Source organism: Helicoverpa zea, chromosome 9 (assembly GCF_022581195.2).
Source record: "Helicoverpa zea isolate HzStark_Cry1AcR chromosome 9, ilHelZeax1.1, whole genome shotgun sequence".
In the NCBI taxonomy this organism is placed as follows: domain Eukaryota; kingdom Metazoa; phylum Arthropoda; class Insecta; order Lepidoptera; family Noctuidae; genus Helicoverpa; species Helicoverpa zea.
In genome coordinates this window covers 2615185-2640419 of record NC_061460.1, presented here as the reverse complement: position 1 = coordinate 2640419, position 25235 = coordinate 2615185, and the positions used below count along the sequence as shown (strand labels likewise).

General features: G+C 40.6%; 2 protein-coding genes across 4 annotated transcripts in view; both read left to right on the top strand.

Annotated features, from left to right (window-relative positions):
- The window catches only part of LOC124632981 (TATA-binding protein-associated factor 172), a 51933-nt gene extending 30027 nt beyond the window's left edge, over positions 1-21906 (top strand). Inside the window, exons 8-34 of the mRNA XM_047168035.1 lie at positions 579-787; positions 2942-3037; positions 3306-3482; positions 3991-4253; positions 4721-4997; positions 5910-6053; positions 6582-6741; positions 8144-8229; positions 8560-8700; positions 9100-9236; positions 9670-9766; positions 10045-10187; positions 10890-11108; positions 11418-11539; positions 11983-12113; positions 12705-12852; positions 13156-13391; positions 13719-13851; positions 14185-14420; positions 14813-14993; positions 15434-15729; positions 16046-16219; positions 16713-16886; positions 17360-17508; positions 17945-18203; positions 18530-18705; positions 20044-21906. Of these exons, the coding sequence (XP_047023991.1) occupies positions 579-787; positions 2942-3037; positions 3306-3482; positions 3991-4253; positions 4721-4997; positions 5910-6053; positions 6582-6741; positions 8144-8229; positions 8560-8700; positions 9100-9236; positions 9670-9766; positions 10045-10187; positions 10890-11108; positions 11418-11539; positions 11983-12113; positions 12705-12852; positions 13156-13391; positions 13719-13851; positions 14185-14420; positions 14813-14993; positions 15434-15729; positions 16046-16219; positions 16713-16886; positions 17360-17508; positions 17945-18203; positions 18530-18705; positions 20044-20305 (4826 nt within the window). The 3' untranslated portion in view covers positions 20306-21906. The remainder of the gene's footprint in view (positions 1-578; positions 788-2941; positions 3038-3305; positions 3483-3990; positions 4254-4720; positions 4998-5909; positions 6054-6581; positions 6742-8143; positions 8230-8559; positions 8701-9099; positions 9237-9669; positions 9767-10044; positions 10188-10889; positions 11109-11417; positions 11540-11982; positions 12114-12704; positions 12853-13155; positions 13392-13718; positions 13852-14184; positions 14421-14812; positions 14994-15433; positions 15730-16045; positions 16220-16712; positions 16887-17359; positions 17509-17944; positions 18204-18529; positions 18706-20043) is intronic.
- Positions 21907-22748: 842 nt separating this feature from the next.
- LOC124632942 (axin) overlaps positions 22749-25235 on the top strand; it is a 64204-nt gene continuing 61717 nt past the window's right edge. For all 3 annotated transcript variants that reach the window (XM_047167961.1, XM_047167963.1, XM_047167960.1), the window contains exon 1: positions 22749-22982. The gene's annotated coding sequence lies outside the window, so the exon portion shown is untranslated. The remainder of the gene's footprint in view (positions 22983-25235) is intronic.

Below are 25235 nucleotides of genomic sequence, written 5' to 3'. Positions count from 1 at the left end.
GTGTGTTTGCATGGGCTAATTCCAGGAATGATTCAACCGATTTGAAAAGTTACTTTTTTGTTAGATGCTCCCCTATCGAATAAGGTCGATTAAAGTACACCCCTTTTCTAAGTCTGTATGTACTTTCTAAGTATATCTTAGACACCATTGGCTGTGTTTCGGATGGCACGTTAAACTGTAGGTCCCGGCCGTCATTGAACATCCTTGGCAGTCGTTACGGGTAGTCAGAAGCCGGTAAGTCTGACACCAGTCTAACCAAGGGGTATCGGGTTGCCCGGGTAACTGGGTTGAGGAGGTCAGATAGGCAGTCGCTTCTTGTAAAGCACTGGTACTCAGCTGAATCCGGTTAGACTGGAAGCCGACCCCAACGTGATTGGGAAAAAGGCTCGGAGGATGATGCTCCCCTATCGAATAAGGCTATTATATGTTACTTTTTCTCCAGGTGCTTACTGCATTCCGTATTGAAATTTGCTCCCCAGCTTTCAACCTGTAATGTTTTTAATCTAATTTCAGCGGAATCAACGTCATCAATTTTCTGAACAAATGTGTATAATACTATAAAATTCTTTATTCCTCAGTTGAAAGCAACGCACCAACGCCGGATTGTTCCGGTTCTTGGGGGGAGTGCACACGCTGGCCCCTTGAGGCCTGGGCGGGGGCCCTACAGGCACAACTGTTCAGTGCGGCCTGGGAGGCCCGGCATGGAGCCGCCAGCGCGTTGAGAGAACTGCTACGAGCTAGGATCGTTAGTTCCGCGGGACATGATGCCAATATGACGAAGGAAGAGGTGAGTTGTGGTTTTGGCTTTTGTTTTATCCGATTTATAATGAACAGTGGTATATCTGGTACTTTAAGCAGTTGGATCTTCTCTGTATCAAGAAGTTGGATCTTTTTTTTTTTCTGCCCTCTTCTCAAGTTAATCTAGTTTAGGGGTCGGCGTAAATATGATCGATGATATGCGCTTTCATTCTTAGACCCCAAATAAGGATCTATTTCTATCTTATTCATGTACATAATCTTTCAGAGAATTAATGGATCTTTACCTTTATATACTCTGTATATGTCACCTCGTTGGTCTAGTTGTCGCAAGTGTGGCTGCTGAGCACGAGGTCTCGGGTTCGATTCCCGAGTCGGGCCGAAATCGCTTTGTGGGTTTTAGAAGACTTTCACAAAGCAGCCCGAAGCCTGGAAGTTGGTGATTGATACACCCGTGCATCGGAGAGCACGTCAATGTCGGTCCTGCGCCTGATCTCTTTCCGGTCGTGTCGGATTGCCGTCCCATCGGGCTATGAGAGTGAAGGAATAGTGAGTGCACCTGGGTCTGCGCAAATGCTTGTGTACTATAATATGTCCTGCGCAGTTGGCTAATCTCCTTACATGAGAACAGCCGCCGTAGCCGATAATCGGCTAGGAGGACATCATCATCATCATCATCATCATATGTCACCGTAAGATTACAAACATCGTTAGATTACAATCTATCTCGAGAGATTGTAAACTGTCGAATTATTGTAAACCGTAACACCTGATTGCAATTTAACGCATTATTTTTCGCTATATTATAATCTATCGATGAGAAATTGTCAAATTGTCAACTGTCCGAAAGCTCTCCCTGATTGGTCAGTCTTTTTGTAAGATCGAGAGCGATGTAGAGCGGTCAAATTGTCAACTGGCGTAGAACGGAATGCATCTTGCGCGCTGATTGGTAGAACGTCAAAAAAGACAATGTTCTTTGCAACTCCCGGTGTCACAGCTCTTTGACGTGCAAAAATAAGTGACGGTTTAATTTTTTATAAAATCAAAAATTGTACTTAATTTTTAAGACTCAAATTACACACAATTAAAAATTGTATTAAAAATTGAAGTTAGTGACGAAAACGAATCGCTGCAAAACCGACTCCACGTAGTCTTGTCTGCCCTACCCCTAGAGTGCAATTCAAAACCGCGTAGGCGCGGAGGGGCGAGGCGGCCTGCGAGCTGAGGCGCAGGTAGTTTCAGCGCTCGCCGCCGCGGCAGAGGCTGGCCGGCTCCGCCGGCCAGCAAGCCGAAGCTGCGGTGGTGAGCGTGAAAACCATCTGCGACGATAAGCTCGCATGGGACCGCCCAAGCCCCGCAGCGCCGGAGCCGTGACAGAAGTTATGCTTGCTGCATGTTGCATGCTTACTTCCATGCTGGGTCAATTAATATGGGATGTGTTATATTTTAAACAAAAAACTCAGTAGGTACGAGTTAAAAAATTAGAAGGTAAATAAATATTTTTATGATGTCATTTAATAGTATTTAAGAAGTTTACTGTTAGAATGCATGCTACAAATTTAGATGCAAAAAAATAACCATCATGCTGAGTTGTATTTAGAGTGGAAGATAACTCGTGGCTAAGATAGTATTATTTAGATGCTCGACGCTTTATTAATTGTGGCTGACTTAGTAATATAGAAGGCAACATACATTTTTGGGGGCGAATAATGATATTAAAAAGAAGCCTGTTTAATTAGCACCCCTTTTATTTTATTTTTAAATATTAGTTTGTATTTGAAGACAAAATACCTAACTGTATTTTTATAAGAGTTATTTTTATATAAATTTAATACTTGAAGAATTTTTGAAGAGCATTTATTTTATTTAACTGACACCTCTATTTCATTCCTAACTCTACGGGAACTCCATGGGAACAGAACGGCTGGTCGTGATTGGTCGATCTTACAAAAAGACTGACCAATCAGAGAGAGCTTTCGGACAGTTGACAATTTGTCAATTTCTCATCGATAGATTATAATATAGCGAAAAATAATGCGTTAAATTGCAATCAGATGTTACGGTTCACAATAATTCGACAGTTTACAATCTCTCGAGATAGATTGTAATCTAACGATGTTTGTAATCTTACGGTAACATATACATACTTACACTCTTTATTTATAAAGATGTTTTTTTCTTACAGATGGATCAAGCACATCAAGAATGGCTAGAGGACATGGCACTTCGGCTGTTATGTGTGCTTGCTCTTGATCGGTTCGGAGACTTCGTTTCTGATCAGGTAATTATGACATATTTATAGCGTGGGCTCAATATTTCCAGGTTTCAGTTAAGACATTCATTCATTTTACCTTTCATGTCTTATAGACAGATTTTTATTAACGTTCACAATTTTACTGTAAGCAGTCACTTTTACTCACGTATTAAGGAAACTGCTCGTACGATTTGATAAGTTATTTCACTGTTGGAAAGACTAGACTGGCCTCGAGTAACTCGAGTATTTAATAAGTATTTATATAATTTTCTTTAACTGTCATTGTTTATCGCAGGTAGTAGCCCCAGTCCGTGAGACATGCGCACAGACGCTAGGCGTGGCGCTGGCGCAGCTGTGTGCGGAGCGCGCGCGACGCGTGGCGGCGCTGCTGGCCGCGCTGTCGGCGCACCACCAGTGGGAGGCGCGGCATGGCGCTCTGCTGGGGTTCAAGTACCTGCTGGCTGCGAGACAGGTGGGTTACACAGACGCTAGGCGTGGCGCTGGCGCAGCTGTGTGCGGAGCGCGCGCGACGCGTGGCGGCGCTGCTGGCCGCGCTGTCGGCGCACCACCAGTGGGAGGCGCGGCATGGCGCTCTGCTGGGGTTCAAGTACCTGCTGGCTGCGAGACAGGTGGGTTACACAGACGCTAGGCGTGGCGCTGGCGCAGCTGTGTGCGGAGCGCGCGCGACGCGTGGCGGCGCTGCTGGCCGCGCTGTCGGCGCACCACCAGTGGGAGGCGCGGCATGGCGCTCTGCTGGGGTTCAAGTACCTGCTGGCTGCGAGACAGGTGGGTTACACAGACGCTAGGCGTGGCGCTGGCGCAGCTGTGTGCGGAGCGCGCGCGACGCGTGGCGGCGCTGCTGGCCGCGCTGTCGGCGCACCACCAGTGGGTGTGTGTGTGTGTAACGATAAAAAGAAGTAGGCTGAAAATCAGCACTTTTTGGACCATGGACTAAATCATTTTGTGTTTAATTACAACAGGAAGTGGCATGCGAGAGCGGCGCTCTCGAACACCTCATCCGCGGCCTAGACGACTGTGCCGAAGACGTATCAGCCGTCGCAGCCGGGGCCCTGGCCCCCGCCGCCGCGGCCCTGGCTTCGCGTCGGGCCCATGCCGTGCGGCCCGTGGTCACAAGGCTCTGGATACTGCTGGCTGATCAAGATGATTTGGCTTCTCCTGCCAATTCTTATATGGCGTTATTAGCTGCGTTAATGGCGTTGCCTGAGCCGGCTAGTTTGTTGCAGTAAGTGTGTTTTTACTTGTGTTTTAATGGTATTTTTGGTAATAAAATATTGTTTTTTAAATAGAGAACTCATCAAACGATTCAATAATATTGCAAGCTAAACTATAATGGCGTCCACAGCTGATTTCGGCCACGATGGCTATTCTCATTTAAGGAGCCAGCTGCGCACTGCCAGTGCACGAGCATTTGCGCAGACACAGGTCCACTCCCTATTCCTTCACTATCATAGCCCGATGGGACGGCAATCCGACACGACCGAAGAGAGATCAGCTAAACTATAATAATTAAACAAAGCAGCAGGATCGTACAAACGATTGGTTTAAAAAAAGTGTAACAGTTATGAACTGTCACTAAATTAATTAGTATGTTAAATTAGTTATTGCTACTTATGTGTATCTTAAAATCTTTAATTAATATACATATTTTTTCTGCTTTCAAAATAACTAATAATTACTATTTGTCTACAGTCCAATCGACCTAGCAGACGTCCTCCCCCGCCTATGGCCATACCTCGACCACTCAACCAGTTCAGTCCGGAAAGCCACACTCCAAACTCTCCGAACCCTCACCCGGCCTCTAGTCACGACACACAACGGTGACGTCACCAACGGTGGCAGTGACGTCACGAACGGCCACGACCAGCACCTGAGCTGGACGCCCGAGCTGCTGCAGGAAGCCATGAGACATATCTACCAGAGGGTGCTGTTTGAGCACGTGCAGGACATACAGGAGATTGCAGTACAGGTATGTTGTAGTTGTGTTGTGATGTCACATAGAGACACGACCAGCACCTGAGCTGGACGCCCGAGCTGCTGCAGGAAGCCATGAGACATATCTACCAGAGGGTGCTGTTTGAGCACGTTCAGGACATACAGGAGATTGCAGTACAGGTATGTTGTAGTTGTGTTGTGACGTCACATAGAGACACGACCAGCACCTGAGCTGGACGCCCGAGCTGCTGCAGGAAGCCATGAGACATATCTACCAGAGGGTGCTGTTTGAGCACGTTCAGGACATACAGGAGATTGCAGTACAGGTATGTTGTAGTTGTGTTGTGACGTCACATAGAGACACGACCAGCACCTGAGCTGGACGCCCGAGCTGCTGCAGGAAGCCATGAGACATATCTACCAGAGGGTGCTGTTTGAGCACGTTCAGGACATACAGGAGATTGCAGTACAGGTATGTTGTAGTTGTGTTGTGACGTCACATAGAGACACGACCAGCACCTGAGCTGGACGCCCGAGCTGCTGCAGGAAGCCATGAGACATATCTACCAGAGGGTGCTGTTTGAGCACGTGCAGGACATACAGGAGATTGCAGTACAGGTACTTACGTGCACATATATATTGAAATTGTTTAACATTTTTGATTGATTAGACAATTTGAAATCTCAAAAAAAAGTTATGCGTAAATCGGTATGTATTTTTAGAAGTGTCTCCCAAACAAAAGAACCGATTTTCATTCGATATGTGTATTTACACGCTGGAGATTTTAATTATAATTGTTACTAACCTATCGACTTGTTGAAACTATAATGAGCTGAAAACGTAAATAGGGGTTTCTTGAAGTTTTAACTGGCTCCAAATGCGATAAGATGTTTGATTCGACTGCAAAAGTACTTAAAGGGATGTATATATTTTTTTTGTTTTTCAGGTGTGGGAAAACTTCCTGAAGTACGCGTCGTTAGGAGTGATCCTGCTGGCAGCGTGTCCCATGCTGGCCACGTGGCTGTGTCTGGCCATGCAGCCCGCGCGGCTGCCGGTCGACGCCGCACTGCTGTTACACCCACCGCCTAAGGTAAGCTTGTAGAAGAAATATATGAGGTACACCCACCGCCCAAGGTAAGAGGGTACATAAGAGAGTATATAGAGAGAGTTTGTAATGGTGTATGTTCGGAATTACATATGGGACTAAGGGAGGTAGAACATAAGGGGGGAAAATAGAAGGAGAATAGAAGTTCATAGGGGTAGTACATATAGGGAGGATATAGAGGTAGTATTCAAGAAAAGATGTAGGGATAGTACAAATGAATAAAAAAGGAGCGTAAGTATTGACAAGTAAATTATCTCCTAATTACTATTAATGATACTACTGAAGATTCGCCATTGATGCGGCATTAGGATCAATCCTGCTAGCAAAGCCTCCCATAATAACATGCGCGTCTCCGAAGATCGCGAGGCATATGCTGCGCGAAGCAGCTCGGTAGACAAGCGCACGACGATAACGATTTTGTCGCACTCTATATCCTCGTCGCTGGGAAAATACCTCGCGAGGCTGCCCTTCCTGTACGAACGAGCCTAATATTTTTTTGTTTCTGTTGTACAGGAGCGTCGCACCCGCACAACCTCGCAGTCTCTCGACGGGCCGGTGCCGGCGGAGCTGCGGCCGACCCGCGCGTGGTTCGTGGGCGGCAGCGAGTCCGCGCCCTGCGCCGCCAGAGACGCTAACGTCATGCGCGCGAGGTGCCGTGCTGCATATATACTGGGTAAGTTTATATGTCATTGTTATACTTCGGCCGTTCAGAGAATGCGTTCCTGACACCTATCAGTTAGTCACGACTAGTGATGGGCACAACATAACACTGAGTTCGTTACCGTTCCTTCAAAATGAACCGCCGCATTATTTTAAGATTATTTTCGTTTTAAATTGGCGGAATCATTTGTTTTATATTTTAGTTATTTAAGTGGAAACCAAAAAAAGGTAATATTCATATAATAAAATTGTTTTATTTATTCTTTGTTACAAGTACATTGAATTGAATGTGCGAACAGAATATTAATCAGACTCCGATTTGCTTGAGGAGGTGGTGTCTTCATCATCATCTTCGCCTACATGTATAATTATATTATTATCAATAACAGAATCAATCCTGATATCTCGGTCTAACAAAAGCCGGGTAATCAAATAAAAACAGATCGAAAACACTTGAAAAACGTGGTCTATGCGCACGAAACGACAACGGACGACTGTTTTAGCGTCACAAAATGGCGGCCCATAACGCCATTTGGGGTTACCATTTTTAATCTAAGTATAAAAATGCGGTTTGGTCATAGTTTTATTTTTATATTTCATAAACGTTATAATTAAGTCTTATAGTCCATTATTTTCCAATTCTTAAAAAGAAAATCAAAACGTATTATTTTATATTATAACTGTATAAGAACAGATTACGATACTTGCCTGTTATTTTTAGCACAGCACTACAAAATATAAACCGCTGACATAACCTTGTAATAGCGCAGTATAGATTTAGAAAAATATTGTTTACCAAGTTATTTGACACTCAGTTTGGCACAAAATTATAACATTCATTGATTATTGATATAATAATGTTGTTTTAATGCTCCTCAATTGTTAAAACGGTAAACAACCAGCAAAAATATTTTTATCGTAACTGCAACGCCATTGCAAAGTTACGTCGTCAGTTCAATCGCGACGTGTCAGGAACGCATTCTCTGAATGGCCGAACTATAGTGCTTAAGGAAAGTAATAATTAATATAGAAGAAGGTGACAGTGTGTTTGTGACGGTTGTGGAAGAAAGATCTAGCTATTGTTGGAAAATGTAATAAATTGGGCCCATATGTGGGGAAACCACGAGTGGTGCGGGGATGTCGAAGACCGCGCACCACTCGTATCGTTCACAGTTATTGTCTGTAAGAACAACAATGACATTCTTAACTCGTTCGTCACTGTGAACACGCAGACACCAAACCAAAGCAAAACATTATATTTTTATTGTTACAAAACACATAGCTTTGACTACGTGCATGTCAATGTATATCATCTTGTGACTTATTTAGTCAAAGCATTTATTGAAACATGAATAAACCAAAGATGCTGCCATGTGCCACTTTTGATATAAGTTCCATGTATTTTTTATTGCCAGGTTACCTGTCGTGCTACCTGGTACAACCTGCACCTGGTATAGAGTACAAAGCTGAAGATGAGAGCCCCATAGACTGTTATGTTAAGGTTAGTACAAAATGCTATGTTGAATATGCATAGACCAATCAAAATCCTCAAGTATTATTATTTCAATCACATTTTTTTGTATTGACATAGTATTGACTAGCTGTTCCCCGTGAATCCACCCTCGACTCGAGGTTACTTCTTCCTGCACCGTGATTAAATATGATCGACAAGATTATATTATCTGTGTACATAATTATCAGTTCAGTAGTTTTGGCGGCAAAGCCGGTCAGACAGACTTTCGCATTTTATAATATAAGTAAGAAATGTACAATAAATTGACCTACTTCCAAAAACAGGAGGTTCTTAATTCTATTTTTTTTCTCATTACAGGTAATGGTAGTATACCTGCGGTCCGGCAGTGCGCTACAGCGGCTGGTGGCGAGTCTGGTTGTGTCGTCGTGGGCGAAACACACTGTCACGCAGAACAAGTTCCCGCCCAGCATACATACGAATGGACATGTTGAACATAAGGTTAGTAGTATATTTATACACTAGTTAACTATGTGAATAAATCGTAGGCAAGGTATTGGTTTCCTTCCATACAGAATTGAAGTGTTAATCCTAATAGACAATAAAAAGGTTACTCACAAATTAATTGCACATATATTATATCTTGTTCCCAAAAACCCATCGATATACCAAGAAAACATTGAAAAACTCGACGAAACTCCTTGAAAGAAACCGTCGTACTATGATCAACTCCAAGTTCATGGTTCCTTTTTTATGTTGTTTGTTTTTTTTTACTGACTTCGATGAATGGATGTAATGTGGTTTTAAATAAAAGCTTAGAAAATTTAAGTTAACAGTATACTTGCGCCGTTATACATGTCCCAAAAGTGGTATTAGAAAACGAAATAAAACTATTTACAGGAAGAAGAAAAAGAGCCACAAAACAGTGAAGACGAGAGTCCTATATCGAGGCTAGCGCCGCCGCTACTGACGAGTACATTACACACAGCGTTGAACCAAGCTCTCTACTATGATGAGGTGGCACTCAATTGTAATAGGTGGGTTACTGTTACAGCCTTTTTACGTCCCACTGCTGGCCAGAGGCCTCCTCTCAAACTTGAAACCTGGACTATAAAGTCTGAAATCACCAACCCGCATTGAGCAAGCGTGGTGGTTAATGCTCAATCCGTGTGAGAGGGTTACTAGTACATAACTGGGACTAGCACTGCCAGCAGGATAATAAAGACTTATATAAAGAAAAAAACTAATAAATCAGTCATAAGCAGGTACTCACATTGGGTTATACAGAAAACCCGTCAAGCCCTTTTGATATTCTAATACTATTTCTCTAAAATTAAAGACGCAGAATTTTTATGCAATGAAACCGAAATCTCACGAAAGTGGATAAGCTATATATGTATTTTAATTTAATTGATAGATCCCCCTTTTGGTTTTTATCTGAGTAATAAGGACCTTTTCTGATAATTTCAGGATATTACAAGAGGCTCGTGACCTACACGCAATGATGAAACATTACAAGTTACCCATTGATGGAGAAGAGTTGACCAATATTTTGAGGCTAGAACAGGTAACTATTTTTCTTTACTAATAGGAATTTTATTTCTTCGAAGTCCATAGTGTTAGTGCAGGAGACAGTTAGTTCTACCAGAACAGACAATTCCTGCGTCCCGTAGGGCTACTAAAAACCTAGTTATAAATGGGCTATCAAAAACTGAAATAATTTTTCAATAGACCAGTAGTCTTTGGAATTAGTGCTTTCAAGTAAACAAATAAACTTGTCAGCTTTATAATATTATTAGTACAGATTTTACCATATCCTCATACTAATTAAACTACAATTCCCAGGTAGGTTACCTAACAACGGTATCTCAGCCACTAGTGGCGGCGATGAAATTGAAACGCGCCGCCCAATCCTTGGAAGAAAGACGGAAGAATTTGCAGACTGCCGTCAATCTGTGCACTATTGAGCAGGGATCGCTTAATGTATCGTAAGTTTTATTCATGTTATATTTTAACTAGCTTCTAACCTCGTCCTGTGGGAACTACTTCCCGGACAGGATAAAAAGTAGTCTATATGTTAATGTTATATGTAAGCCATATTACTGCCAAGTTTCATCAAAATCCATGTAGTAGTTCTTGCGTCATAGAGGAGTCTGCCTGGAAAAGTGATAGACCTGATGTCAAAAACAAAAGTCTTTTTTAAGGTTCTGTACCCAAAGGGTAAAACGGGACCCTATTGTTTTCGCTCCTCTGTCCGTCCGTCCGTCTGTCCGTCCGTCTGTCTGTCTGTCTGTCTGTCTGTCTGTCAGCAGGCTGTATCTCATGAACCGTGATAGTTAGAGAGCTGAAATTTTCACAGATGATGTATTTTTGTTGCCGCTATAACAACAAATACTGAAAACTAGAATTAAATAAATATTTTCGGGGGCTTGTTTACGATCTACGAACGTGATTGTTTTGTCCGTTTTATAAATAATGGTACGGAACCCTTCGTGCGCGAGTCCGACTCGCACTTGGCCGGTTTTTTGCTATTTCACACTGTTAATGTATTTTTTCTGCTGATCTAAAATTATTTTAGACTTACCCAAACACATACTTAAACTCCCTATCTCAAAAATTTTTGAAGTCTGAAACTTTCTGTTTCGCAGATGACGATTCACAATTTAATATCCTATGTATGTTTCTTCCAGTGTCCAAGCAGCGTTAGCAGGCGCCTGCGCGAACCTACACTTATTACCAGAAAAACTGAACCCCGTCGTGCGGCCGCTGATGGAGAGCATCAAGAAGGAACCTTCGGAGGAACTGCAGCAGAACTCCGCGGAAACCCTCGCCGCACTACTGTCGCAGCTGGTCAATAGAGAACCTTGTCCGAATAATAAGGTGTTGGTTAATCTGAAGGCGTTTCTGAGGTGAGTCGGTTTTTTTGGTGTGTAGTTTATTTGTGTAATGAATGAAATAATAGTTTATGGTTGTTGTCCCTTTATGATGTGGTCGTTGCACACATGTCAGCTTGAAAACGGATCGTAAGCCCGTATCTGTCTGTTGTTTCAAGGCGAGACGATTATGTTACGATTCCCATTAGTGTAAGGAGTTCCATTCAAATGACATTGAACTTCTTGTGTTAATACGGTGACGATGCCTTTCGGTGTTCATACGCCTCTTAAATAAACGTTATGAAAACTCTTTGTAAAAAAACTTAATTTATTCACATTTTGTAGATGTGATCCAGAATACACGCCTCGTATTTCACTAGAAAGTACAGAGGAGGCGAATGGCGACTCCGGCAGCGGAGACAGTGGACACGAGGGCAAGGGTGAACAGGTGTCGCATGGACCTGCTAGTGAGTAGTCTTGAAGTTTGATATAATCTGTAGATTAAAAGGCCTGTAAAAAAAAAGAAAAAAAAGTAGTTCTGCAAACTGCAGATTAAACTGTATAGTAGTATATAGTAATCGTTTGGTCGGAATAAATTAGTATAGATGAATCGCAGTGTGCTTATAACAGTAATCAGTTATCCAGCCAGTATCAGACTGACTAAAAATGTTGATTGGATTCAACTTCAAAATAAACTGGTAAGCATCGGGCAAACTATGGCAGACAGTTTAATATTTTAGCTTATATCTAAGTCTTGAATATAAGTAACGCTGCAACGGTTTCAAATGAAACAACGAGATTGATTTAAACTTTTACTACTGTCGGAAGTCACTATTCCACGCGAACGAATTTGCGGGCAAAAGCTATTTACTTATAAAACACATAATTAACCATTATTTATTTCTCTCAGTGGACAAGCACAGCGGCATCCTCACACTATGGGAGCAGCAGCGCTGCGCAGAGCGCTCGGCGCCGCGGCGCGGCCGCCCGCCCGCGCACGCCGCGCTCTACAGCGACCAGCTGCTGCCGCACGAGGACGAGGTAATGTCCGAAGCTTCTGTTTGTCTGTATGTTGCGACACTATTACACCACATACCGAAAAATATTGATTGAGAAACAATGAGCTCAACATAGATCAGCTGTTACCGCATGAGGACAAGGCAACATCCTTACACCCTTCACAATACTGTTTGTTTATATGGACTGAGATTTAGGGACCTACAACGCCATAGTACGACGTACCAGATGACATGGATTAAGTAAAAAAAAGGAAAGGGTGCATTATTGTTGTGCTGTCAAATGAACCAATTTTAAGAAATTAATTTGACTTCCATAATGGCTTTAAAAAGTTGAAATTTTTACCCCCACACGTACATACATTGCGAGTTACATAAAACCTCTAAAAATCATAATAAATGCTGAAGAGAAGTATAGATATATAGGTACAGCAGTTATGTAAAAAAATGTCAACGTAAATCAATAATTACTAAATTAAAATTATGGTGTCACACAATTTATTTGCACTATTATTCAAATTACGATGAACAAATTTAGTTATTTTTTATTCAGAACTGTAAAAATTGATAATTTGTGTTAATTTAATGCAACTTTAATTTATCTCATTTTTCACAGGCTCGAAAATTACTGAGGATACAACGCCGCGGCGCTACGTTAGCTTTAACAAGTTTAGCCACATATTTCGGAGATGAGTTACCTGAAAAGTTGCCGAAACTGTGGGAATTCATCACCGAACCACTGGAGAGGGTGTTAACTGATAGCGGTAAGTACAATCACCATCATCATCTGACCCGTATTACAAATTGCATTTGAGATCAGTGGTTTCTACGCCTTTCATCACACAAGTAAATGTCTTGTGAAGCTTAACTGTTTTTCACAAAATCCGTCTATAATTGTTTTGGTCGTCGCCTCTCTTAATTAATCCACGCTCATAACTTTCCTCGCAATATGATTACAAGTATGAGTATTTTTCGAAATATCTCTATCTCTATAAGGTCTGTTAGAAAGATTGTGAAGCATTTGAATTTAAAAAGCATCCATATACACAATAAACATTGTCCCACAGAACTAGAACAACAAGAATGCAGTGCAGCCGAAGAGATCATCAGCCGGTTACAACTATTTGAAGCCGTCTGCAGTTCCCTCTCTACGTCCCTTCGGCCGAGACTTGCTAACTGCGGGCGGGCGGCCACGGCACTGACTCGCAGTAACTACACCGCGCTACGGCACATGGCGGCGAGGGCTTTGGCTGCGATGTGTAGGAGTGGCTACCCGGGGGTCATGCATACTGTTATAGACGAGGTGAGGAATACTGTGTACCTCTATAGTGGTTGCTAGTCTTGTACAAAGTGTACCTAGTACCTAGTAATAACTATGTAGTTCCAAGTCTGTTTGGTGTCACATTAGGCTAACTATTTGAAGGTATTGGTGGCTGAAGTTCCCTCTAAGCTGAGGGATCTTCCAACAGGGTAGGGATTTGTCCAACAGTGGACGTAGTTAGTCTGTGACGACGACTACGAATGGGTGGAAAGGTGTGCGAGGGATATGGGCCACATGCTCGGAAATGAGTTGCGAGCCGCCATAAAGTTTGGCGAGAACTTAGATTTATCCCATTGTTATTTGTTGCAGTTAATACCAGCACTAAGTGACGTGCGCAGTGACAGAGTGCGGTGCGGCGCGGCGGAGGCTCTGGCGCGGGTCGTGGATGCACTGCAGTTGCAGATTGTGCCTTATATCGTGCTGCTAGTCGTGCCGCTATTAGGTAAGGGTTAAATAATATATACCTTTCCTTTTCAAAGTTACGCAATAAAATTTTTAAGATTGTGTCCTTATATTTAGTTACGCTTTTCGCACACAACATTGTATCGAAAACGTGTATTACGTGTATTTCGATTATAATATTCAGTTCATTTTCAAACGAGCTTGCATATGCTTTGTATACGTTGATAACGATTGTCGTCGCGCTTTTAGCACACTTTGTTTTTTTTTTTCAAACAATGAGTGATGTATTTTGAACACAAAAGTATAAGCATTAAATCGCAAACACCTGATCGTTAAATATGTACAATACAATAACCCACTTTATTCTCCCCAGGGCGCATGAGTGACCACTGCGAGGCAGTCCGCATAATGTCGACGCGCTGCTTCGCGTCCCTCATACAGCTCATGCCGCTGGACGGCGCCGCCGCCGAGCCGCCCGACCTCGCGCCCGACCTGCGGCTGCGCAGGCATCACGACAAGCTATTCCTTGAACAGCTCTTCAACCCTAAGACTATTAAGGATTATAAGATTCCGGTACCGGTGTCGGCTGAGCTTAGGAGTTATCAACAGGTGGGACTTAAAAAAAGCACTGAACCGAAGCTTTTTTGAGGGCTGAATCCGCCCCTGACAAATCACCAGAACTACTGATCAGAAACACACTGGTGGCATGGCTTGGTACTTACCTAGGTATAGCTAACGCGACGCACAATGGCTACATAGACCACGCGTAATCTTCCACGTGTAAATACTCGTGGGACATTCGTAGTCGCTACGCCGTAGCTGGCCGGATCCCGTTGCGGCTATGAGATCGGATCTCACTGCGGTAGCTATCGCTCGACCGCACACAGCAAGAGAGGCATTCGCGGGCAGCAAGCTCCTAGCGGCCTCACGATGAGAGGCGGTGCTTTTTAGAGGCGGTAGCAGTTTGCTACTTAGTTTGCTAAAATTAATAATTCTTCCAGGCTGGAGTAAACTGGCTGCGGTTCCTATACGAGTACAAGCTACACGGGGTACTATGTGACGACATGGGTCTCGGTAAGACGCTGCAGTCCATCGTGGTGGTGGCCGGCAGCCACTGGGAGCGAGGCCGGTGCAACGCGCCCGCGCTGCCCTCGCTCGTCGTCTGCCCGCCCACGCTCACTGGTACGTTATACACTCACTACTGACGATATGGTACCTAAAATATAAGATATACCAACAAAAAAACAAAAAAAAAACATAGGTCGCCTAGAAAGGCCTTCAGAATTGGGGCTATTTTTTGACAGTAGAGACTACTGAAATCACACACACCAGTTTGTGGCAGCCGACAAAACCTCAATGACCCAAAATGTCAAAAAAAAAAAACACCCAGTTACCTTCATCAGCATCTGTTCATAATCTAAAATCCAACTTGCGTATAGTTATCGGCACGGATAATGATCTCTCGGCGGAAGAGTGGGGATCGCTTTGCGCACTGTACACATAAGGCAATAAACCAATAAATCACTTCTGCGCAGGTGAAGGTCAGGGCTCCTTGCCGATGATTATACTCTTTGTATGCAGGGTGGAATCCTGATAAAATCCTTATTATTCATTTGTTCCAGGCCACTGGGTATTCGAAGTGAACAAATTCATACCTTCCAAATTCCTGAAACCTCTCCAATACGTGGGCATACCTTACGAACGGGAGCGATTACGTCATCACGTGAAGAATTACAACTTTATCGTTGCCTCCTACGATATTGTGAGAAAAGACATCGACTTCTTCAGCAAGATTAAGTGGAATTACTGTATATTGGATGAAGGGCATGTTATTAAGAATGGAAAGACTAAAGTTTTTAAGGCCATCAAGCAAGTTGTGGCGAATCATAGGCTGATTTTGTCGGGAACGCCGATACAGGTAACTATTGATGTAAACTCTCGATTTTATGTAATTTTTGTAAATTCAATTTTAATATTTTTTGTGTAGCATAAAACCTGTTGCTTCAATATCTAAAGATAAATTAGAATTCTGTTCCTTTTTTCCTTCATCATCATCTCATTAATTCTTTGGCGACAGTCTGATCGATTCACTGACAGATCGATCGATCGATGGCCCGTTACCATTTCAACATGCTAATCCGCTATGACTATGACAGTCACTCTAATTCATTTTGATAAAATCACCTTGAAATATTCCGAGCTAAATTAAAATATATGTACTTTTTCAATTCCAGAACAACGTGTTAGAGCTATGGTCGCTCTTCGACTTCCTGATGCCTGGACTCCTGGGCACGGAGCGTCAGTTCACGGCGCGGTACTCGCGGCCCATCCTTGCTGCCCGGGATGCCAAGGCCACGCCGCACCAGCTGCAGGCCGGGGCACTCGCCTGCGAAGCTCTGCACAGACAGGTATGTTTTTCTACCACCATCATCTACCTAACTATGTTGGGGTCGGTTTCCAGTCTAACCGCATGCAGCTGAGTACCAATGTTTTACAAGGAGCTGCCTATCTGACCTCCTCAACCCAGTTAACCGGGCAACCCAATACCCCTTGGTTAGACTGGTGTCCGACTTACTGGCCTCTGACTACCCGTAACGACTGCCAAGGACGTTCAATGACAGTCGGGATCTACAGTTTCAACGGGCCATCCGAAACACAGTCATTGGCGTCCAAGATGTACTTGGAAAGTACATAAAAATTTAGAAAAATTTTTATGATCATAATTAATGAAAGGGAAATAGTTCTATGTTGATTTAAGTCATGCACACTTAAAAAATATAGCAATAAAAACTAAACCACTACCAACATATTATATGACTAAAAATAGCTCGAAAGATCACCTTTATTTACCAACCAATATCCTCCTACATACAATTTGCTTACTAAATCTTTCCCCCCCAGGTGTTACCATTCCTCCTTCGTCGAGTGAAAGAAGACGTACTAAAGGAACTACCTCCGAAGATAACGCAGGACTACTACTGCGAGCTGAGTCCGTTACAGCGGCGGCTGTATGAAGACCTGTCCAAGGAACATATGCCGCATGGCATTACGTCGCATCATACGCATGTGTTCCAGGTGAGGGTGATTTGTTGAATAAAATGTACATGTTATTGCTCTTTATAAGCAAAAGGTCGTCAAGTTTTTAAAATGGCATATTATCTTATAGAATACTATAAAAAATAAGCAAGCTCGTGTTAATTATGAAGTTAGCCGTTTGCCCAGAAGTGTTTTCGTTATAATTTTTTAATATTGTGAACTAAATGGTAATCAGTTTTGGACAAGTAAAGCTTCTCGACAATATATGAATGAAACAAGAAATGCATAAGGAATCATAGTTTAACTTCAGAATGACAAAATAATTGTGAGTTGAATTGTTTTTTGCTGTTCAGAAACTCATATAATTAAACAGTTACCTCTCAAAGTCGTGTAAATAAACCTAGGTCTACTCGGAATATATTTGCTACAATTCAACAAGGTTCTTATACATTCCTCTCTCACTTATTAGACTTTAATCATCTCCCCATCTCTAACGTCACGAATATTTCCAGGCCCTCCACTACCTCCAGAACGTATGCAATCACCCGAAGCTGGTGCTCACAGCCGAGCACCCCGAGGCTCGCGCCATCGCACGCAAGTTGCAGGAACAACACTCTTCACTGGACGATATACATCATTCTGCCAAGTTGCCGGCACTCAAGTAAGTCTTCTACTCTCATCTGTACAACCTTTTATTCCCTTTTCCCAACTGTTCTGATCACACACAAGCTTTAAAATAACTAATCATTATACTTCTACTAACTACTAACTCATTTTGCCTGGCCTTTTTCCTAACTATGCTAGGGACGATTTCCAGTCTAACCAGATGCAGATGAATGAACAATGTTACACATGGGGCAACAGCCTATCTGACCTCTTCAACCCTCTTACCTGGGTGCACACCACGATAGTCTCCTTCTTCTTCTTCTTCTTCTTCCTTCTTCTCTTCTCATCTTACAAACTCTTTCTCAAGTCGGTTGTGTATGATGGATGGACAAACGTATATCAAATACAAAAATCCACCCATATTTTTTCTGCATGATCCAGGTGGGCTTCATGGAAATATTTAAACATGCTAACCATATCTCCCTCCACAGACAACTCCTCCTAGACTGCGGCATCGGCACACCCACGGCTGACGAGGAGCCCGAAGCCATCGTGTCCCAGCACCGCGCCCTCATCTTCTGCCAGCTCAAGAAGATGCTAGACATCGTCGAAAACGACTTGTTGAAGCGCCATCTACCGGCCGTCACGTACCTGCGGCTGGATGGCAGTGTACCGCCTCATCAAAGACATGCGATCGTCACGAGGTTCAACAATGACGTGTCTATTGATTTGTTGCTGCTTACTACTGCGGTAAGTTAGATTATACGGGTATATATCAAAGATGCAAGCACCTTTGGTGTTAATGCTTATTGTGCCACAAATCAAATCTATCATGCGGTCTCATGACGAGACTGTTCTATTGATCAAATGACAAAATGTCATAAACAATAAAAGTTGAACATTATAATTTAATCTAACTGGAAAGGGTAATCTGTTCTAATATTATAATGCCAAATTTCGTTAGTTCTAATAGAGCTAAAACTGTCTGCCAATCATAATAAATAAAAGTACAAACAAGGCATTAACCACACTTTTCCACTAAAACTTTTGTACTCACATAACCAATTCCTCCACAGGTGGGCGGCCTAGGTCTGAACTTAACAGGCGCAGACACAGTAATATTCGTGGAGCACGACTGGAACCCCATGAAGGACTTACAAGCGATGGATCGAGCACATCGTATCGGACAGAAGAAGGTCGTCAATGTATACCGACTCATTACGAGGGATACGCTCGAGGAGAAAATTATGGGGTGAGGAATTTATCTGTGTTTTTATTTTACATAGTAGGTAAGCTTGTACGTAAATAATCGATAATCTTGTATGGGAGATCTAATTTTCTAAGCTTCAGAGAATAAAACAATCAACAAAATGTGGTGGATTTTTATAACCTACTAGCTTTCCGCCCGCGGCTTCCCCCGCGTGGAATTCGGTTCACCCCTCCCGCTGTGGGTTAGCAGCGGTGAGGGAGTGTCAGACTCTTACTGACTAAAATCGTCGTGTTCCGTCCTAGGCCTTTTATATACCAGGGCCGCGGTACCTCTTTCGAACAACCCGCAGCCGCGGCTGGCCCTGGCGCTACTGGGCCCCACTGATTTCAAAACAGACTAATTCGCGGCGAACCTTAACACCACGATACAGAAAAGCTCAACGCCATCTATCGAGCTATCGGGAAGCTCGCGATTGAACAATGAGCTACAGGTTAAAGCGCGAGATATCATTGCACTTCTTACGTATCTTAAAAAAAACAACGTCACCACGTTTTAAAAAGCTATCATTCCACTTCTTATGTATTTTAAAAACACATCGTTACCACGTTTTAAAAACACCCAGCGCCATCTATCGCATACCTCAAGAACGAAATAACTTAACTAATACTTATACCAATTAGTAATTCGTTGAATTATAGTTAATTCAGGATAAGTAGATGTAAAAAAAACAGTTAAGACGATAAAACAAATCGTACGTCATCCCTCGGGAATTCCTCATTTTCGAGGATTCATTATCGTATCATTTAGCTTCTAAATTTATATGTTCATATTCGTTTGCAATATATAAGTAGATGTAAAAAAAAAACAGTTTAGACGATTAAACAAATTGTACATCATCCCTCGGGAATTCCTCATTTTCGGGGATTCATTATCGTATCATTTAGCTTCTAAATTTACATGTTTATATTCGTTTGCAATATATTACCTTGTTTTAAACGACACACAGCGCCATCTACAATCCATCCATCAAGCAAACAATATTTTTGTTTTCCCTCGGGAATATCTATTTTTTTCGGGATAAAAAGTACCCTATTATTTAATCCGGACTTCTAACTTTACGTCTGCAAAATTTCAAAGCAATCGGTTCAGTAGTTACGGCGTGAAAGCGGAACAAACAAACAAACAAACAAACAAACTCACTTTCCGATTTATAATATTAGTAAGGATTGCGAAAAGGGTCATCATAGTTTTCAATATTGTTTTTGACGAAATAATTATGATTGTAGTTTATTTTAAAAAAGGGATTATAATTTACAATTATTGTATATTGATAACATAGAACAAGTAACACCATTATTAATTAATTTACTTCTTCCACAGCCTACAAAAATTCAAGCTGCTAACAGCCAACACGGTTATCAGCAGCGAGAACGCAGCCATGGAAACCATGGGCACAGACCAGCTTCTAGACCTCTTCAACTTATCTAGCAGCAATAGTGCCCCTCAATCACAACAGCAGCCCGGCCCATCCGGCATGAAGTCAGTCTTAGAGACACTACCAGACTTGTGGGATGACAAACAGTATGAAGAAGAGTATGACATGACTAATTTCATTAAAGGACTCAACAAAATGACCACCTAGCATCTAGAACTACCGCTTCCAACGACAAAATTCTTCTCACTTTTCAATAAACATGTAGGCCATTATGGATAAATTCTTGAGTATGAAAATTTTGAAAATACGTCTACTAAAGCGTTAGTTACTTCGTTAATTAGTAATAAGGCTTAGAATGTGTTCTTGGTAATACCAATCTGATGTTTAAATGTAGGCGATTTGTACAATGTATTTTGTTAGGGTGTGGTCTCACTGATGATGGTTTTACTGTAAGAAATTGCTTACAAAATTGAAATGCTACAGATGTTTGTATTGGGTTAAATTAGCTGCTTAAAGTAGTGCTACTAAGTCAGTGGGGCCGTACACCTAAGACCTTCCTTCAAAGTGTAGACAAAAAATATATTTCCTACTATCTTACAAAGTCTTGCTTCGAAGGCCGGTCGCTATGTTTGAAGAGGCTGACCCGTTTTAGTAGATTTAATATAGTTGTAGACACAGACAGCTTTAGTAAGTTGCCTTAGTAAATGTTCTATGAATCTTGTATTTCTTATATTTTGTGTAGTTGTTAGACGTAGGGTCACATACCATTTCATTATCATCATTTCGAACTGTAGAACATTTAGTTAGCATTTATAATTGTTTTATTGACTAAGGCAATGTTAGTTAGTGTACTATCTGTCTGTACGAAAAATGGTCAATTACATGTCACGCTTTTAAAAATGTAAAGAAAGACACTTATATGATATTATATTCACGTAAAATTACAATTTATAGAAATAAGCAGGGCTTATCATTCATCCGTCACTTACTATAGTTCGCTTGCAGCAAGTATAAACGAAGACAAGAGCATGAGCTTTCATGTAAACGTAATGTTACTAAAAATGCAAAGAAAACATCAATTAAATTAGGTTTAAATAGGTTCAAACTTTCCCGAGGTTCAAATACAAATAAGAAACATGTTATCATTACATCATCTAGTTATTTACGAAACAAAATTAATATATTAGCTACAACTTGTATATTAGGTGAGCAAACCAAATTAATTTAGATGTTAGAAGATTTTAATCTACATCACTGATCCATGCTTATTATTGTTAAAACTATATTTATTTACTCATTACTTACGTAAACGTTTCAGTAGTGTGTTTCTGTAAGCTGTTTTCAAATATAAGGTTCCTTTTGTAAGAAATTACCTCAATGACTTGATTTTTCTCTACGATTGAATAGTTAATTTATTATTGTAGCATTGTAAGGAACAGTCATGCTGCTTTAGTCATTTTTGTAGTGTTAGTGAGGCGCGCCGATGCTCGCATGTTTAATTTTTAGTTTGGTTTGAATGATTTTGTTTGCTGTTTTGTACCTGCTCAATATAAAACAACGGTAACGAAAGATGTGTTATATTTCGTCGAAAATTGCATTTTAACACATTTTCAGTGAAGTGGAAACGTGGAGAAAAGTATTGCTGTTGTCAGGGATATTTTTGTTTTCTGTGTTATAACGTTTCTGTGTCCATTTATTTTGTGTGAAATGTGTTTTCTGTGTGAAATCACACGTACTTCCAGTCTATAAATTGACGTAGTTTAATCTATGTTTGTCTGTCTGGATAAAAATAAAGATTTTTTCAATAATTCTTGTATTTATTTAATGCCTTGTCGCCTATATTTGTTTTTTTGATGGCTAAGACATTAGAAAAAACACTTTCAGATTATGGTAGAAATGGTGGTAATGTAGTCTAAACTGTGCCCAAAAAGCTTCCCAATAATAAAAAAATAGAGCTGTTTCTTTCTATCTATCTTTAATTATATTCCAAGAACAGCCTACTTCAGTGTTGGGCTTAGATCTAAAGTGGCACTTTACTATTCATATTTTACTTTGGGACACATGTAAAGAGCTATAAAGAGAAGTACCTATAGAAAACAAAGTTAGATACATTATTGAGGCCTTGTTACCTGCCGGCTGCCGCATAAAAAAAGGAAAAGGTCCACTAGTTAAAATTTTAGGCTCGGGCTTGCTACAGTGGTTCATTAGGGCTCCCTTCTTGAACCTATGGCCACTATTGTAAGTATATAGCTACAAAATTCACAAGACAAAAATGCTGCGCGTCTGTCTGTCTATTTACAATGAACTCAAAAACTGCTGAACAGATTTACATTCGGCTTTCCCCAAGATTCATTCATGAGAATGGTTTAGGTTTAAATTACTATCAACAATTTTGTGTGAGTGGATTGCTGTTTGAACACATTTGATTGCGAATTAAAATCAAGAGAGGCGCGAAGTCATATTATTGTTCTCTGGGCCCGATTTAGGTATTTTTATGTGTAATTTTATACTCAATCTTCTATTTCACTGACACAAATTATACAAATTGTAATTACGTCCTCTTTAATTATGCATTTAGTAACACTCCCCTTTATTTGAATTGCGTTAAATGAAACGTTACAATGATAGTTCGGAAACGAGCCGCGAGAGCGCGCTAAAGTGCATCAACACCATGGCGAAAGCGACGTCAAGCGTGTGAATAAATTTTTGTTTTCTACGTGATAATGTTGTTATCCGCTTGTTTGTAAGTTGAAAGACTCGAAATAAACTAACTTACAGTGTCTACATATTGTCTAGTGTAAATATTGAACATTAAAAGTTGGAAGTTTTGTGTGTGAAGTTGTAACGAACTCTCGGATCACTTTGGAGTTCAGGTGTCAACGAGGTAAGAAACTGATGCTTATTCCATTATTACGACTTCTAAAATTAACATTTTTAATACTAACACGAGTTAATATGCACGAACAAGTTACGATTAGCTCCAAATAGTGTATTGGGTACACTATCAAGTACGCACAGGTAGGTAATAGTTATAAATAATTCACTGTAAGGTTAGGATCTTGTCTTAGGTTGTATTGAAGACATTTGTGTAAGTTTTGTTATTGTAACTGGAATGGCACATGAAATTGGTAATATCGTGGCGGGATGGCGCTTACAAAAAGTTTTTGTTTACAAACTTGTTAAGTACCTACCTACTTACCTACTGACCTCATATTTTTTCATGTGTGAGGCTCCTGTCGGTCGATGGATACAACTCTATTTATATAAACATGCATCACTTTCATTACAATTGTATCATATAAACATTTTTTCAAGTAATCCTTTCACTTGATTGATATCTTTTTATACTGAAACAAAGTTACTGTCCATGTTTAATTAGGCCTGACATTAATTACTAAACTGAACCACTAGTTAGAACAGATGTGCACTGACTTGCAAACTTTTACATAACTTATTTTCATTTAATATATACTTTTGCTTGAACACTAAATTGTTGTTATGCTTATCCAAATGTTCTATTATGTAATAACAATGGAGAACAACGGCCAAATCATGATTGTTTCCTTCAAAAGTAAATATTTCCCTAAAAATATTTAACATTTTTTTAAAGTGTGCTGCATTGGAATAACCGTTGTAAAACACATGAGTAGGTATACATACCAAGTTTTTATCAGGATATTGTTAATTTTTATGATCCATAAATTCTATATTAAAAAAAACCTCTTTTCCTAAAATTATTTCTTTTGCCGTTGGCCATTTGAGACCTGCAAAAAACTTCTTAATTGACAGCCTTATTCCAAACCATTTCAATGGTTAAGTTTTATAATATTAATTTTCATTCACTAATGTATACAATTCAGTAATCTGCACGATAACAAACAGTTTCTTACTTAATTAACTACTAAATTTAAATGAGTTTAGATAACTGACCCAGTTATGTCTCATTCATTCATAATACTCATCTATTTTAGTTTATTTACATACAATTTCCTGCTTCGTGAGGTTAGTGTTACATAGATAAGTTCATTCTTGAATATCATTGAGGTGCCAATTTGTAAAATCAGGCCGGGTCAGGTTGCCCTGATAATGTAAAAATTACAAATTGTTACTGCTGCGGTAATGTTCATGTAAGTCATTATATTATGTTGATAGTAATATTTTATAATTATGTTGATTTCATTTACAAGTACAGTTTCATTCAAATTATTCTTCTGATCATTAGCTATCCAAATAATGTTATGGTTACACATTAAAAAAAATGATAACATTAGTTCTATGTTTCATACGTACCAGTTTAATTTAGAATTTGCCTGACAAACAACAGGGCGACACCAGCCTGCAATATCGCACATTGTAAACACGAATGTGAAACAGAAAACAAAAAAAAAAGCAGAATGTGTCATCAATACGTCTCCTTTTTTTAAAAAAGCAGGTTTGCAACAATCAATTCCCTTTGTGCGCGACATCAATGGGAGCGGTTACTGTGTACCTATCCTTTGATCTCGCCGCCCTCTGAAGATGCGACAGTGCGCTAATACCGCCGTCCCGCGGAACAACGACGCAACCGCCGCTTTGATGCTCGCCTGCACGAAAAATACGATATTATAATTTTAGTCGATGCTATCTCCCCTTAATTTGACTCAACTAAAATAAACTTTAGATCTCATTTTAGTTTTTTAATTATCTACTCACATGAACACAAAGTCCATTAAGTTTATTCGTGGTATTTCTTTGATATGTTTGAGATTTAAATGTTAATCTCACTCATTCGTAATTGCAAATGGCTTTCGGGAAATACTGAAAGTACTGAGTACTGACTACTAATTATTTAACGAGATAAATTACGAAGTTCCGGGATACCACCTGTCGCAAAAGTATTTGCGCTTTCGTAACCACATCAAAATAATAAAATAGTTTTATCAGCTTTTATATGGTTCTCTCTAATTAATAAATAATTCAAGCAAAGAGCTAACACGTGTTTCAATAAAAATTTCATACCTATTTCTATAGAGCTAAATGTCACAGAAATACTTTTAATTTGATTATGAACATCACAAATCCAATGTCCTTTATCTCGTCTTAACAACTTTTGTCACTGTTTTGTTCAGCGTCCTCTTTGTAACTTAAAGGATTTCTC